Source organism: Rissa tridactyla, chromosome 11 (assembly GCF_028500815.1).
Source record: "Rissa tridactyla isolate bRisTri1 chromosome 11, bRisTri1.patW.cur.20221130, whole genome shotgun sequence".
In the NCBI taxonomy this organism is placed as follows: domain Eukaryota; kingdom Metazoa; phylum Chordata; class Aves; order Charadriiformes; family Laridae; genus Rissa; species Rissa tridactyla.
In genome coordinates, this window is record NC_071476.1 from 22,014,124 (window position 1) to 22,027,745 (window position 13,622).

The following is a 13,622-nucleotide window of genomic DNA, read 5'->3' on the forward strand; positions in this document are numbered from 1 at the left end:
CTCTAACAGTGAAGGTTACAATTTGAAAAAGGTGACTAATAACCTTCATAATTCATACTCGCTATACATACAGACTAATTGATAAAGTTATTTTCTAACTTTACACAGTTTGGAGATGATACTTACACTGCTTAGCTGCCGGGAAGCTTCTCTGCGCAAGACACTAACACGTTTGTTTTTAGGAACACTTAATGTGTTTCCCCCCCATTACTGTTTTGATATCAGACATTGCAGTTTTACAGGACTAAATATTTTTCATATAAAATGGGGCGTTCCTAGGAGCGGATTAATAACACGGTGTTACTTTTCAGCTGTGAATAGCAGAGTGCCCAGTGGCGCCACCAGCTCCTCGCACACTACGGAATCCCCTACGCCCGAGCCTTGCTCCCAGGCGTCGAGCAACGTGCCCTCGCAGTCGGTGCTCCCTATGTATCCTTCAGTTGACATCGATGCACATGTGAGTAATCGCAGTTGGTTTTGCGTGGATTTGCTGAAAGGAAAAAAGTTTAATCTAGTGCTGACTTAAGAATGTTGAAGTTATCTTGAAGTATTTTTTAATTTCGGAATATCTGCTTTTTTTTTTTTCTTCCCAACCACGAAGACTGAAAGTAATCATGACACTGCTCTGACCCTCGCGTGTGCAGGAGGTCATGAAGAACTAGTATCTGTACTGATAGCACGTGGTGCCAATATTGAACACAGAGACAAGAAGGGTAAGCTAAAACAGTTCTTGGTCAAACTGTTTTACTACAACTTGAAACAGTGAATTTCAAATTGGGATTTGGGATGTTTGTTTCAGAAAGTTACCAAAGCTTGCAAAAATGTAGAATTGCATTTATGTACTTCATGTAGAAATACTGTCTGTAAAAAGCCAGTGTTATTGCATGCCTTTCTATCTGTATTTTTGAAAGGAAGTGCATCTGAGTGGTTTATTGGGCAGATTTGCAAAATGTGAAGCACTTTTGTCCTTATGATTCACCCTCTGCAAAAGATCATAAGCTTCGAATCACGGAATTGCCCAGGTTGGAAGGGACCTTTCAGGTCATTGAGTCCAACCATCAACCCAACTCTGACAAAAAACCATCACTAAACCATATCTCTAAGGACCACGTCTGCCCAACTTTTAAATCCCTCCAGGGGTGGTGCCTCCACCACTGCCCTGGGCAGCCTGTTCCAATGCTTAATGTGAAGAAATTTTTCCTAATATCCATCTTAAACCTCCCCTGGTGCAACTTGAAGCTGTTTCCTCTTGTCCCATCGCCTGTTCTTTGGGAGAAGAGACTGACCCCGCCTGGCCACCCCCTCCTTTCAGGGAGCTGTAGAGAGCGAGAAGGTCTCCCCTCAGCCTCCTTCTCTCCAGGCTGAACACCTCCAGCTCCCTCAGCCGCTCCCCACAGGACTTGTGCTCCAGACCCCTCACCAGCTCCGTTGCCCTTCTCTGGACACGCTCCAGCATCTCAGTGTCTTTCCTGTGGTGAGGGGCCCAAAACTGGACACAGTATTTGAGATGGGGCCTCACCAGTGCCCAGTACAGGGGGACGGTCACTGCCCCAGTCCTGCTGGCCACGCTATTCCTGACACAGGCCGGTTTTTCCAGAGTTTCTCTAGGAGGATGCAGTGGGAAACCATATCAAAGGCCTTACTAAAGTCCAGGTAAACAACACACACAGCCTTTCGCTCATCCGCCAAGCGGGTCGCTTTGTCATAGAAGGAGATGAGGTTTGTCAAGCAGGACCTGCCTTTCATGAACCCATGCTGACTGGGCCTGATCATGTGGTTGTCCTTCATGTGCCCCATAATGGCACTTAGGATGATCTGTTCCATGACCTTCCCAGGCACTGAGGTCAGACTGACAGGTCTGGAGTTCCCCAGATCATCCTTCTGGCCTTTCTTGTGGATAGGCGTCACATTTGCTAGCCTCCAGTCAACTGGGACCTTCCCAGTTAGCCAGGACTGCTGGTAAATGATGAAAAGTGGCTCGGTGAGCACTTCCACCAGCTCCCTCAGTACCCTCGGGTGGATCCCATCTGGCCCCATAGACTTGTGTACGTCCAGGTGTTGGAGCAGGTCCCTCACCATCTCCCTTTGGATTACGGGGGCTTCATCCTGCTCCCTGCCCCTGTCTACTCGCTCAGGTGGCTGGGTACTCAGGGAACAACCGACTTTACTACTAAAGACTGAGGCAAAGAAGGCATTAAGTACCTCAGCCTTCTCCTCATCCTTTGTCACCATGTTACCGCCTTCATGTGATAAAGGATGGAGATTCTCACGAGTCCTCCTTTTGTTACTAATATATTTATAGAAACTCTTTTTATTCTTCTTAACATACAAAGCCAGGTTAAGTTCTGGTTGGGCTTTGGCCCTTCTGATTTTCTCCCTACATAGCCTTACAACCCTTAACATCTTTGTAGCCTTCCTGAGTGGCCTGCCCCTTCTTCCAAAGGCCATAAACTCTCCTTTTTTTTTTTCCCTGAGTTGTACCCATATCTCTCTGTTCAGGCAGGCCGGTCTTTTCCCCCGATGGCTTGTTTTTTGGCGTACGGGGACAGCCTGCTCCTGTGCCTTTAAGATTTGAAAAACATCCAGCCTTCCTGGACACCTTTGCCCTTCAGGACTGCCTCCCAAGGGTCTCTGTCAAGCAGGCTCTTGAAAAGACCAAAGTCTGCCCTCCAGAAGTCCATGGTGACAGTTCTGCTGACCCCCCTCCTACCTTCTCTGAGAATTGAAAACTCTTATCATTTCATGGTCACTGTGCCCCAAACGGCCTCCAATTGACATAGCCCCCACAAGTCCTTCTCTATTTACAAACAGCAGGTCCAGCAGGGCTCCTTCCCTAGTCGGCTCCCTTGCCAGCTGTGTCAGGAAGTTCTCCCCAACACATTCCAGGAACTTCATAGGCTGTTCCCTCTCAGCCGTATTGTGCTCCCGGCCCCTATCGGGTAGGTTGAAGTCTCCCACCAGGACAAGGGCCAGTGATCTTGAGATTTCTCCCAGCTGCTTGTAGAATACTTCATCTACCTCTACATCCTGGTTGCGTGGTCTGTAACAGACTCCCACCATGGTATCAGCCTTGTTGGCCCTCCCCCGATTCTTACCCATAAACACTCAACCCTATTGTCACCACCATTGAGCTCTTGACAATCATAACACTCCCTAACATAGCGCCACCCCACCTCCTCTCCTTCCTCGCGTGTCCCTTCTGAAGAGTTTGTAGCCATCTAATGCAGTGCTCCAGTTGTGCGAGTCATCCCACCATGTTTCTGTGATGGTGACTATATCATAGCTGTCCTGCTGCACAGTGGCTTCCAGCTCCTCCTGTTTGTTGCCCATGCTGCATGCATTAGTGTAAAAGCACTTCAGCTGGACTACTGGTCCTGCCACCTTTTTGCTGGAAGAGACCTTAACTTCTACCCGACCATTCCCAGGCGCAGCCGTAGTTTCCAACCCATGAATGACCTTCGTGTCTCTGCTGCTGGTTTCATCCCCTTCCATCTTCAAATCTAGTTTAAAGTCCATTTGATGAGCCCTGCCAACTCCTGGGCAAAGATCCTTTTCCCCCTTTGAGACACATGTGCTCCATCTGTCTCCAGCAGACCTGGTGTCATGTTAATCATCCCGTGATAAAAAACCCTAGATACTAGATAGAGCATCTAATGGGGGTACATACCAAATCTTGGCTGACAAAGCCAATGGGGAGGAGTTGTCAGGTTCTGCATCATATTGTTCCCAATAGCAAAAATCAAACCAAAAATCAAATCTTTTAGAGCTGAGAGGACAAAACCGCTGTGCCTTTCTCCTTGGAACTCACCGTGACCAGTGGTCATGAACAGCATGCGCAGTGCAGATGTGTTCACTAGTTGGAGCTTTATGGAATAGGAATTATGTGGAAAGCCATGACTTCTCTGAAGAGACGGGTTGCTTGGAACTGAATACAAACTGACCAGTGCAAGTACTGTTTAGATTTCGAGAAAGAGCCTTTAATTATATTTGGCTGGAATCAGAGCCTAGATGTGTCAGGGTCAGAAGGGGGCTAGGAAAGGGTCTGAGATTGTGGCCTATACCAAGAAGCCCCCAGTCTGAGGAAGTCATGCCTGATCAGTAGAAGTCATTGTGAATTAACTCTTTTGTGAATTTCTACTCCTTAATAATACTTTTGAGGTTCTCGAGGTTGCTTCTAACATCATCTCTTGTTACTAGGTTTTACGCCTTTGATTCTGGCTGCAACTGCCGGACATGTTGGCGTAGTGGAAATTCTACTAGACAAAGGTGGGGATATAGAAGCACAGTCTGAGCGCACAAAGGATACTCCGCTGTCGTTGGCGTGCTCCGGTGGGCGTCAAGAGGTACAGACATATTTGTCCTCAATGGGTTTGAATTGGTTTTTGTAGATAGTTTTTTGACGGTGTTTTTTCTTGTTGATGGTATAATAAATCATCCTTTTCGTGGAAAGCTTTTAACCTGTGTAAGTGTAGGTAATTTATGTCTTTTTCCTTTTCAAAGAGGGAATGGAATTTATTATTTTCTCCATTGATTATCCCAGTTCTGTTAGCTAATGGTTGTTATAACTTGTGGCTATTCTTCTGTTGATGTGTCCTTGCAAGATGAGTACTTTTGTGAGGGAGGTAGGGATGTTTAATGGATAATTTTATTCACTGAACACTTCTCTTATGCGTCTTCCCCACTCTCAAAACTAGAACAGCTGGTGCAGGCGCAAAAAGAAAGAAACTGGAATCCTGTGTTGTCAGTACACGGTTTTAGTGGTAATGTGCAGGGCTGGTAAGTGCAGATGCGATGCAGGGCACCTGCTAGTCCTCTAGTTCTGTTCTAGTCTTTCCAGGATGTTTCAGTTTTCACTCAGCTTTCTCTCACCCCCAAATAAAATTTGATAAATCCTTCCTACTTTAGTCAGGGGCCTACTAGCTTAGAAGATGGCATGGAGATGGCAAAGGGCTCTGTGCCAGATACGGGAGTGGTAAGTTTTGGAACTTATAAGGATTAAAACAGTTGGCCAGAATTGGAAAATTTCCACTTTGACATTTGAATTGCAGATCTTTAACAGTAAAAGTGCTGCTCACAAATAAAAGGAGAGATCAGTGTGGCCTGTGATGGTGTTACTTACTGAACTACTTAAGTCTTTTGTTCCTCCTCTTCACTTTTTGTCCTTATGCCAGAATCTACCTCTTATGTTTCTGGCTTAGCAACTTGAGGCAGCCTTTTTTCTGGCTTATTTGAAAATCACCTAGCCTATGTTAGTAGTAAAATGAGGCCCACTGTAGTACGTCACCAGAAATGTTTTAATTTTCCCCCCTTTTATTTCTCTTAAGCAGCTGCTGATAAAGGAGAGTAGTACTTTGTCATGCTTCTTCCATTAACATCAGTTGGTCTGATTTTTTTTTTTTTTTTTTTACTGTTTGTTTTGTTGGAAAGACTATATAATACAGATGGTCAAACTTGGCTCAAGTGTCATTTGAATTAAGGTTGTGGGAGTTTCTGAAAGAGACTCTCGAACAGTGTGAGACGTTATGGGTGTGGGATAGATCCCTTGTTTGCAAATTTAAGATTCACAAAAAGAGCTTCACTTTAAAGCCTTGCATTTTTGTTTAGGTAAAATAATCTCTCTGGAAGACAAGTGCTGCGCTGCTGCAGCCCGTGCGTGTTAGCTGATGTGTTCATCACTTGCGAAGTCTGTACAGCGCATATGTAAAAGTAAAGCAAAAGGCGATAGAGGTTTTCCCGTAGGATCTTACCTGTTGACAATGGAAACTGATAACGTACTGGAAGGATTGAGCATGCGATAACATTCTTTTGCTTCCTGGATAATAGCAAAGGCCACAGTATGTCTTCTGATGTGCACACTGTCTTTCCAGGTTGTCGATTTGCTGTTGGCCCGGGGAGCAAATAAGGAACATAGGAATGTGTCTGATTATACGCCATTAAGCCTCGCTGCATCTGGTGGCTATGTTAATATCATCAAGATTCTTCTCAATGCTGGGGCAGAAATTAATTCAAGGTAACGTACTACATAGACCGGATTAACTGCAGCGTAGCAGGGATACTCCGTTCTATGTGCTGAGGCATAGGTTGGAATCTCTGGTGCTTTCAGACCTCCTTGCAGCCTTCCCACACGGATATCATGTTTTGTGCTCATGTTGTCTTAGTGCTTTTAAATTGCGTTTAACTATTACAAACTTCGTCTCCCTTATACCTAAATTTTAAGGGATTGTTATGTTTTGCAAACCTGTTCCCTCCCTTTCTCTCTTCCACCATTCTGGGATCTAGAAGTCAAACTATTTCCAGTAGCACCGGGTAAAGAAACCAGCCAGAGCACTCAGGGCAGCTTTACGCGGTTGTTTAAAGATGGCACGAGGTAAAGGTGTCTTTTTCGGTACAAGGAACAAATTTACACAGCTGTGTCTCTTAAGCCTCGTCTTTTATCACTAGAGAAAGTTAAAACTGCAGCTGTGCTAGAAGCGTGTTTTTTCTGAATGAATCAGATGCAGCCGTGATTTTTAGCCTTCATACTTCTTCAGCCATCTGAATATCTAAGAGCTGAAATGTATTTTCCTTGTTTATAAATTGCAATTGTCTATTGCATGTAGTTACTCTGACGGTTTCTCCTAATCGATTAAAAAATGCTAGTATTTTAGGTCAGTGTCTATATTTGTATGTGTTATATGTCCCTTCCCGGCTTACAACAAAACATTTTGTTCCTCTTAGATACGCTTAAATTTCCCAGAGCATTCCTCTGGTTCTGGGAACTGCAGTTTATTTCTTTCCCTTTAGGACCGGCAGTAAGCTGGGTATTTCTCCTCTGATGCTGGCTGCTATGAATGGCCATGTACCTGCTGTGAAACTGTTGCTTGACATGGGTTCTGATATTAATGCCCAAATTGAGACCAACCGGAATACGGCCCTCACCCTGGCCTGTTTCCAGGGCCGAGCGGAGGTGGTCAGTCTGCTTTTGGACAGGAAGGCCAATGTCGAGCACAGGGCAAAGGTAAGGGTGTGAATCGCCTTTCCTTGGGAGTTACTTCTAACGGGTGGTTTCTCTGAGTCATCGAGTGTCTTCAGATTTTCCTGTTACTTGGAGACTCTCTGGGTTCAGAGCACTTAATAAATGTTCTGAAATAAGTTTGGTTTTTATTAAAATAAAAAAACAAAACATCAATGATAATAAATTTTTTGCATTAGGTCCTGACTGGTCCTTCTGAGTTACTAATGAGACTCGGATTGACTCTTGTTCTGCCGTACTGAGAAACTTTTCAGGTTTAAGCTTGACGTGATACTCACTAACAGAACAGATATACGTGTTCTTACGTATGAATTAAGTCTAGGCAGGCAGAGAATAGCGTTTACAGTGATTCTCAGAACAGATTTCTTGTCTGCAACAGTAGTAGTACAATCAAACTTTGTAAAGCTTTTACGTTGCTGTAAAACCCATGGCTTCAGTACTATGACTTTCTGTGCCTCTGAAATGCTCCACAGGTCCCATCCTTTGGTACTCTGGGACAGCTTTGTGTCTCCTGCCATAAAGCAAGCTTAAAGCTTGTGTAGACAGCCAGACTGATTTCCCCAGCACAAAGGAATTTTTGGTAACTCCTAAGGCTGCTGAAATAATTGCTGTGTCTGTCTACCCCGCCTGCTTCTGGAATGACTGTGGCTGGAGAAAAGGGGATATGGATAAAAGCCAGCTCTCAAATGGTCAGTCGGGCATGTTAGCAGCTGGTATAAGTTTATTTAACAGTTTAGCCTGGCAACTAAGTTGGGCCAGATCAGTCTCAGCGCTAAGGGAGGCTAGAGAAAAGCTATAAAGACAGTTTCATTTTTCATTTCTATAAAGAGCATTTTCATGGAAACACTTGTGTCTTCATTTGGATCCGTTCTAATCTCTGTTTTAGAGATCCTGTTGTAAACTTTGGTTTTGCTGTTGAGACAGGTATCTGGTGGTACTTAGTCAACAGTTTGTCTGGGTTTATATAAATCAAAGCCCAAGAGTATTTGGGTTTTGGTTTTGTTTTGTTTGGTTTGTTGGTTTTTGGGGTTTTTTGAGAAAGAGACTGCTTGAAGTTAGGGTCCTAAACTAAATATAAGCAGCTAAATAACAAATCTGATCTCCCTACGTAGAACTCGTTTATGTCTCATCTGAAGTATATTGTACAAATTTCACACCGAGTAACTCATTCTCTTTGCACAGACTGGTCTCACGCCTCTGATGGAAGCTGCTTCAGGAGGGTATGCAGAGGTTGGAAGGGTTCTCCTTGATAAAGGAGCAGATGTTAATGCTCCACCTGTGCCTTCCTCAAGAGATACAGCTTTAACAATTGCAGCAGATAAGGGTCACTACAAGTTCTGTGAGCTCCTGATTAATCGGTAAAGCATTTCTTCTCGTTAGCGGCGTGTTTGTTCTGTAGCTGTAGTCCTCTGTGGCAAGGGTGCCCTTGTTTACATTGCATCGTGCATCTGAGAGCAAGGGGAATGGGGCGCTTTGGAAGTAGGACGTTATATCCGTTCCCTGCTCCCCAGGGTTATCCTGGAGTATCCTGCTGCTCCAGTGTCAATTAAGCTAAGCAGGCAGCTGGGACCAGAGGTAAGCAAAAAGTGTCTGGCTTGGGACATGAGCATTTCCCCACTGTCACTCGGGGGGGCAAAGCCTGGAAGTAGCTCTTGAGCTCTTCAGGCATAACCCTGTGCACTGCTAAAATCTCATGGGGCTGCTTTGTGCTGCGGGTAATGAGAATTTAAAGGACCGGTGGTTGCTCGTCGCATAGCTGCGGTGCAGTAGGCTACGCTAGGTGAGGGGCTTTTTCTGTAAGGGAGGTTTAAATAATCCCTGTGTCACTACATTGCAACTTACACATCAGATTTCAGGGACAGAATTTCTCTGTGTAGCCACTAGATTTCAGTAATTAAAGTTATATATTCAATTGAACTCTGATCTTTTGTGATCTCACTTCCTGACTTCCACCTTTACTCGTCCCTTGCTTCACTCGATTGCACTTGTGCTTTTCCAGAGGAGCGCATATTGATGTTCGTAACAAGAAAGGAAACACACCTCTGTGGCTGGCAGCTAATGGTGGTCACTACGACGTGGTTCAGTTGCTTGTGCAAGCGGGAGCAGATGTGGATGCTGCAGATAATCGGAAAATTACACCTCTCATGTCAGCATTTCGCAAGGTAGGAGACAAACTTAATTTTACGTTTCAGTGCTAATAACACAGCAAAATGACCATTTTGATAAAATGCATGCTTTAATCATAATCTGTGTACTTCACACAGATGTCATTTTTGAGAGGTGAAAAACTTGGTTGCATAAACCACGTTAACTTTATTATTTTCAGTTATGCACTGTTCAGAAACTTGCACTGCTTGAGATCTCACCGTCTCGAGATTACTGTAATCCCCTCTAAATTTCTGCAGATGATACTGCTTGTGTCAGTCCTGCTTTTTGAGATGAACAAAATGCCGGTCTGTAATAAGCTGCCCCGATTCCTTTGTGCTTCTCTTCTTCCGCTCTTAATTTGTTGTTGAGTGGGACACTTTGTGGTTGGCTTTTTTTGTCATCGCCTTTTCTTCTTGGCAGGAAGAATGTTGCTTTGTGACGGTCTCATCAGTGATGTTGTTGTATGCAAGTAGCATAGCTATGGCAGAGGAATTTATTCACTGGAGCTGTTTTGCCTTTAACAAAATATCAAATAAGCGTACAGCTTTTTTGACAAAGAGCAATACTGAGCATGCCGCTGCTGCCCCTCCCTGGCTTTCAAATAACTTCCGAGACAACAGTTGGACGCTTTCTGTGTGGTTGCACAGTGTACCTTGTCAGTGAGTGGATCCAGCAGCAGAGGAATGCGTTTGCCAGGATAATACTCGGGTGGCTCAGTGCCCTCATCAGACGTACCTCGTAATTGAACAATTGAAGTTAGCTCCGTGGTGAGAGGCGGGAGAGCGGGCTGCGGTGACAGACGGGGCTAAAGAGGGTCCTCTTGGCTGTAACTAAAAACACTAACAGCTGCCTCTGCCCTTGGGCCTGGTTTGGTCCTGGTATTTTAAAATAAAAAATTACTTGTGGGAGAGCTTGTCTTTGCCACCATGACGTGGAACAGCAGAGAAGCTGTCAACACTGAGTAAACAGTAACTGCCTTTCTTCTCCGACAGCAGGCTACCAGAAATGTCCTTGCTCATTTTTAGCCTTTTGCATTGGACTGAGAGATATCAAATTTGTATTTTAATGGCAAACGTTGGTAATTGTATACAAGAGATTAGAATTTTCTTTGCTGTTCTAGGGGCATGTGAAAGTAGTTCAGTTCCTGGTGAAGGAAGTTAACCAGTTTCCTTCGGACATTGAATGCATGCGATACATAGCAACGATAACTGACAAGGTGAGTTTCACTTCGGGGGGGAAAAAACCCTGCCCCTTATTTTCAGCGAAAATATGCACGAGAAATTATTAAGTATTCAAAAACTGAATGTACGTGTTTGCTCATGTATGTTTGATTTGGGGGTTTGTGCAAGTCTCCTTTTCTATACAGAACTTAAATCGGTGTTTGGAGTCCAACTCTGTGGAAATAGTTTGTGTGTTTGTGAATACAGGGAAGCTGATCTCACGTTTGTAGAGCAGGTCTCACGCCTCAATTTTAGTTTATTGCGGAGGTAGTAAGACAAGTTTTGTATTCCAGGACTTGTTGAAAAAGTGTCACCAGTGTGTGGAGACGATTGTGAAAGCTAAAGACCAGCAGGCTGCAGAAGCAAATAAGAATGCAACTATATTGCTGAAGGAGCTAGACCTGGAAAAAGTGAGTAGAGAATTGTTGTGTAACGGTTTGAACTGTGTGTTAATCTATAGGCTGTGTTTTCTCTTGGTGCTTCTTGGGCAGTAGGTAGTTCCTCGTGCTGTGACCGTATGTGCTTTCCTTCCTCTAATACACAAAAAGTGAAGCACATACTGAGGGGGGCAAATTCCGACTGGCTTCTGCTTCAGCCACTCCATTGTCCTTTGTAGGACGGCTTGGACGTGGCAATGGTTACCTTAGGTAGTAGCTCTCTTTACTTTAATGAGGTTATGAAATGTTTTTTGAGAAAGGACTGAGATGACGAGAGATTTTGCTGGTTTTCCATTAAAGTTATATTTTTTTATAACATCCTTCTTTTGGTTGTTACTTTGTTGTCATTCCTCAAAAGTTTTGGGACCAACTAGTCCTGTTGTTCCCTAGGGTCTGCCCAGTTTCTGCGTAATGATTCAGTACGTGACAAAATCTTTCTAGTTCATCATTCTCCCTCCTTTCTCCCTCCCCCCAGAATTTCTAGGGAAGATCTGAATTATAAGTATAGTTTGATTTGTGTGAAAATGTTTCAATGTGGATCCTTTTCTCCTACATAGTCAAGAGAGGAGAGCAGAAAACAAGCTCTTGCAGCTAAAAGGGAGAAAAGAAAGGAAAAGAGAAAGAAGAAAAAAGAAGAACAAAAAAGAAAACAAGAAGAAGATGAAGAAAACAAGCCTAAAGAAACTCTGGAACTGCAAGAAGATGATGATGAAGAAGAAAATGATGATGAAGGTAAAGAACAAGCGTTTCTATGAACAATGCAGTTGTGGGGGTGCCTTTTTTAACCATCTAGGTAAGGAAATCTGTTTGTACTGTGATACTGATGCATAGCTTCTGCCCTGGTTCTTCCCCGTGCACTCAGAATTCCTGGCAGAATTCCTTTGCTCAGTGCTTTTTTTTTTTTCCCGCCCCCTTCTTTGCTCCCAAAAGTCTTTCACTCTTGGAGGATTTACAGCTGAATGCAGTGCAAATAGGCTGACGGCTCAGCGAGGAGAATAACTTCATAGTGTCTTCAGTCGGGGCACCGCTTTCTATATTCGGTGGGTTTTGATCGTATATCAACTGTTTTTCTTTCAGTGGAGCAAGAAGTTCCGATAGAGCCTCCTAGTGCAACTACTACAACCACAATTGGAATTTCTGCAACTTCAACTACTTTCACAAATGCCTTTGGGAAGAAGAGAGCTAATGTGGTGACTACCCCCAGCACAAATAGAAAAAATAAAAAAAATAAAACGAAAGAGACTCCTCAGAATATGCAGATAATTTTGCCAGATCAGCATATATCTCTAGCGCAGCAAAAAGCAGATAAAAATAAAATAAATGGAGAGCCAAGAGGTGGTGGTGCGAGTGGGAATAGCGATTCAGATAACTTGGACAGCACAGATTGCAATAGCGAAAGTAGCAGTGGAGGTAAAAGCCAAGAGCTGAACTTCACCATGGATACAAATTCCTCTGAGCGGCGCTATGCCTCGTTGCTTATCCCCTCTCAGGAAGAAAAAACAAGCACCTCGGCTTCAAAACCACCAACTAGGTGAGACCGCCGTGTCGCGGCCCTCTTGTTTCACAGGGTTTTACCTATGCCAACGTAAATTTTCTGTAGCTTAAGCTGGTACGTTCCCAAAGTCTTGAGAGACTGGAGTTTGCTTTATTTGCGTAGCTATTAAATTATATTGCAAAGTTTGAACGCAACCTCTTTAAAATGGTAAAGATGAGATTATTTTTGGGGGGCGTTTGCTGGCTAGTTTTTAATACTGCTGTAGCAAAACAGACTGTTTTTTTCTCTGCTCTATTTAAGCGTTCATCTTGCATTGTCAACTTCGTTAGCATGGATTTTAAAGTGAATACGCTGGGAATTTAAAAGGAAGTGCCAGCTTTACTTATAATCTATTTACAGAAGTGGTTTAATTACCTTTTGATTGTTTTGTGGTTTCATCATTAACTTATTTGAATTGCAATCTCTTTGTTTTAAGGAGGGAAGAAGTTGATGACTCTGACCATTTCACCTGCCAGGTTGATGGGCAGTTTGATTTAACTTTGTCGAGCCAGAGGTGAGAGTCAAAAGAACTGGGTGAATGTACGGGGGCCATGTGAATGGTTTGGAAGATCGTTGAGTTGCCACGGAATGAGCTTTTGTAATTACAAACTTTTGTAATGCCAGTTTCTGAATAGGTCATTGGTCTGAATCAAAAAGCTTAGATCCCATCCAAATCTGTAATTTTTGCTTCTTTTTACATGTAAGTAGTATGAGTTTTGTCCTCCATGGTTTTCTTTTTTTTTTTTTTTTTTTTCTTTTCCCACATTAAGGGAGGAGAGAGGGTACGGGGGTTGATCGACAGGACACCTGGCTGACTGATAACCCAGCTTCAATAAGAAGGCAGACATTATGGGATCAAAAAGGGCAGGAAGCGAGAGGGCTGTTGCCAGCCTGATTGAGACACTTGTCTGGGACTAGGGAGAGAGTCGGGATTTCTTTTTTTTTTTTCCTTCTTTCTTTCCCCAGGTTAAATTTAGGTGCAGAACGAGTGGCTTTGTCAGCCCTTATGGTTGGGGGTGTGTGTTTTGGATTACCACTAGTAATGTTAGAAATCGGATTTTGTCTTAAATTCTGTGTCATGAACATAAATTGTTTCTCTCTTGGACCTTTTATCCAAGGTCTCCTACAAAAGACTTGGAATCCTGTGCGGTGCACTACAGCAGGACTAACTAAACGCATCCTTCTGACTCCTTGTTAAAGCGGTGCTCCTGTTAGGCAAAGTACACCTAAGAAACAAGACGGTTTATCAATATCAAAAGGGGGATAGTATA

General features: G+C 43.7%; 1 protein-coding gene across 20 annotated transcripts in view; it reads left to right on the top strand.

Moving 5' to 3' along the window:
* The window catches only part of ANKHD1 (ankyrin repeat and KH domain containing 1), a 122,617-nt gene that overhangs the window by 87,221 nt on the left and 21,774 nt on the right, over positions 1-13,622 (top strand). For 19 of the 20 annotated variants that reach the window (XM_054217812.1, XM_054217815.1, XM_054217810.1 and 16 more), the window contains 12 exons: positions 312-457; positions 602-713; positions 4,198-4,343; positions 5,868-6,010; positions 6,784-6,997; positions 8,195-8,370; positions 9,012-9,174; positions 10,281-10,376; positions 10,674-10,790; positions 11,375-11,549; positions 11,895-12,348; positions 12,788-12,865. In XM_054217812.1, coding sequence (XP_054073787.1) covers positions 312-457; positions 602-713; positions 4,198-4,343; positions 5,868-6,010; positions 6,784-6,997; positions 8,195-8,370; positions 9,012-9,174; positions 10,281-10,376; positions 10,674-10,790; positions 11,375-11,549; positions 11,895-12,348; positions 12,788-12,865 — 2,020 coding nt within the window. Of the gene's footprint in view, positions 1-311; positions 458-601; positions 714-4,197; positions 4,344-5,867; positions 6,011-6,783; positions 6,998-7,485; positions 7,686-8,194; positions 8,371-9,011; positions 9,175-10,280; positions 10,377-10,673; positions 10,791-11,374; positions 11,550-11,894; positions 12,349-12,787; positions 12,866-13,622 lie in introns of those variants that run through there. The other variant, XM_054217827.1, reaches the window with a different exon arrangement.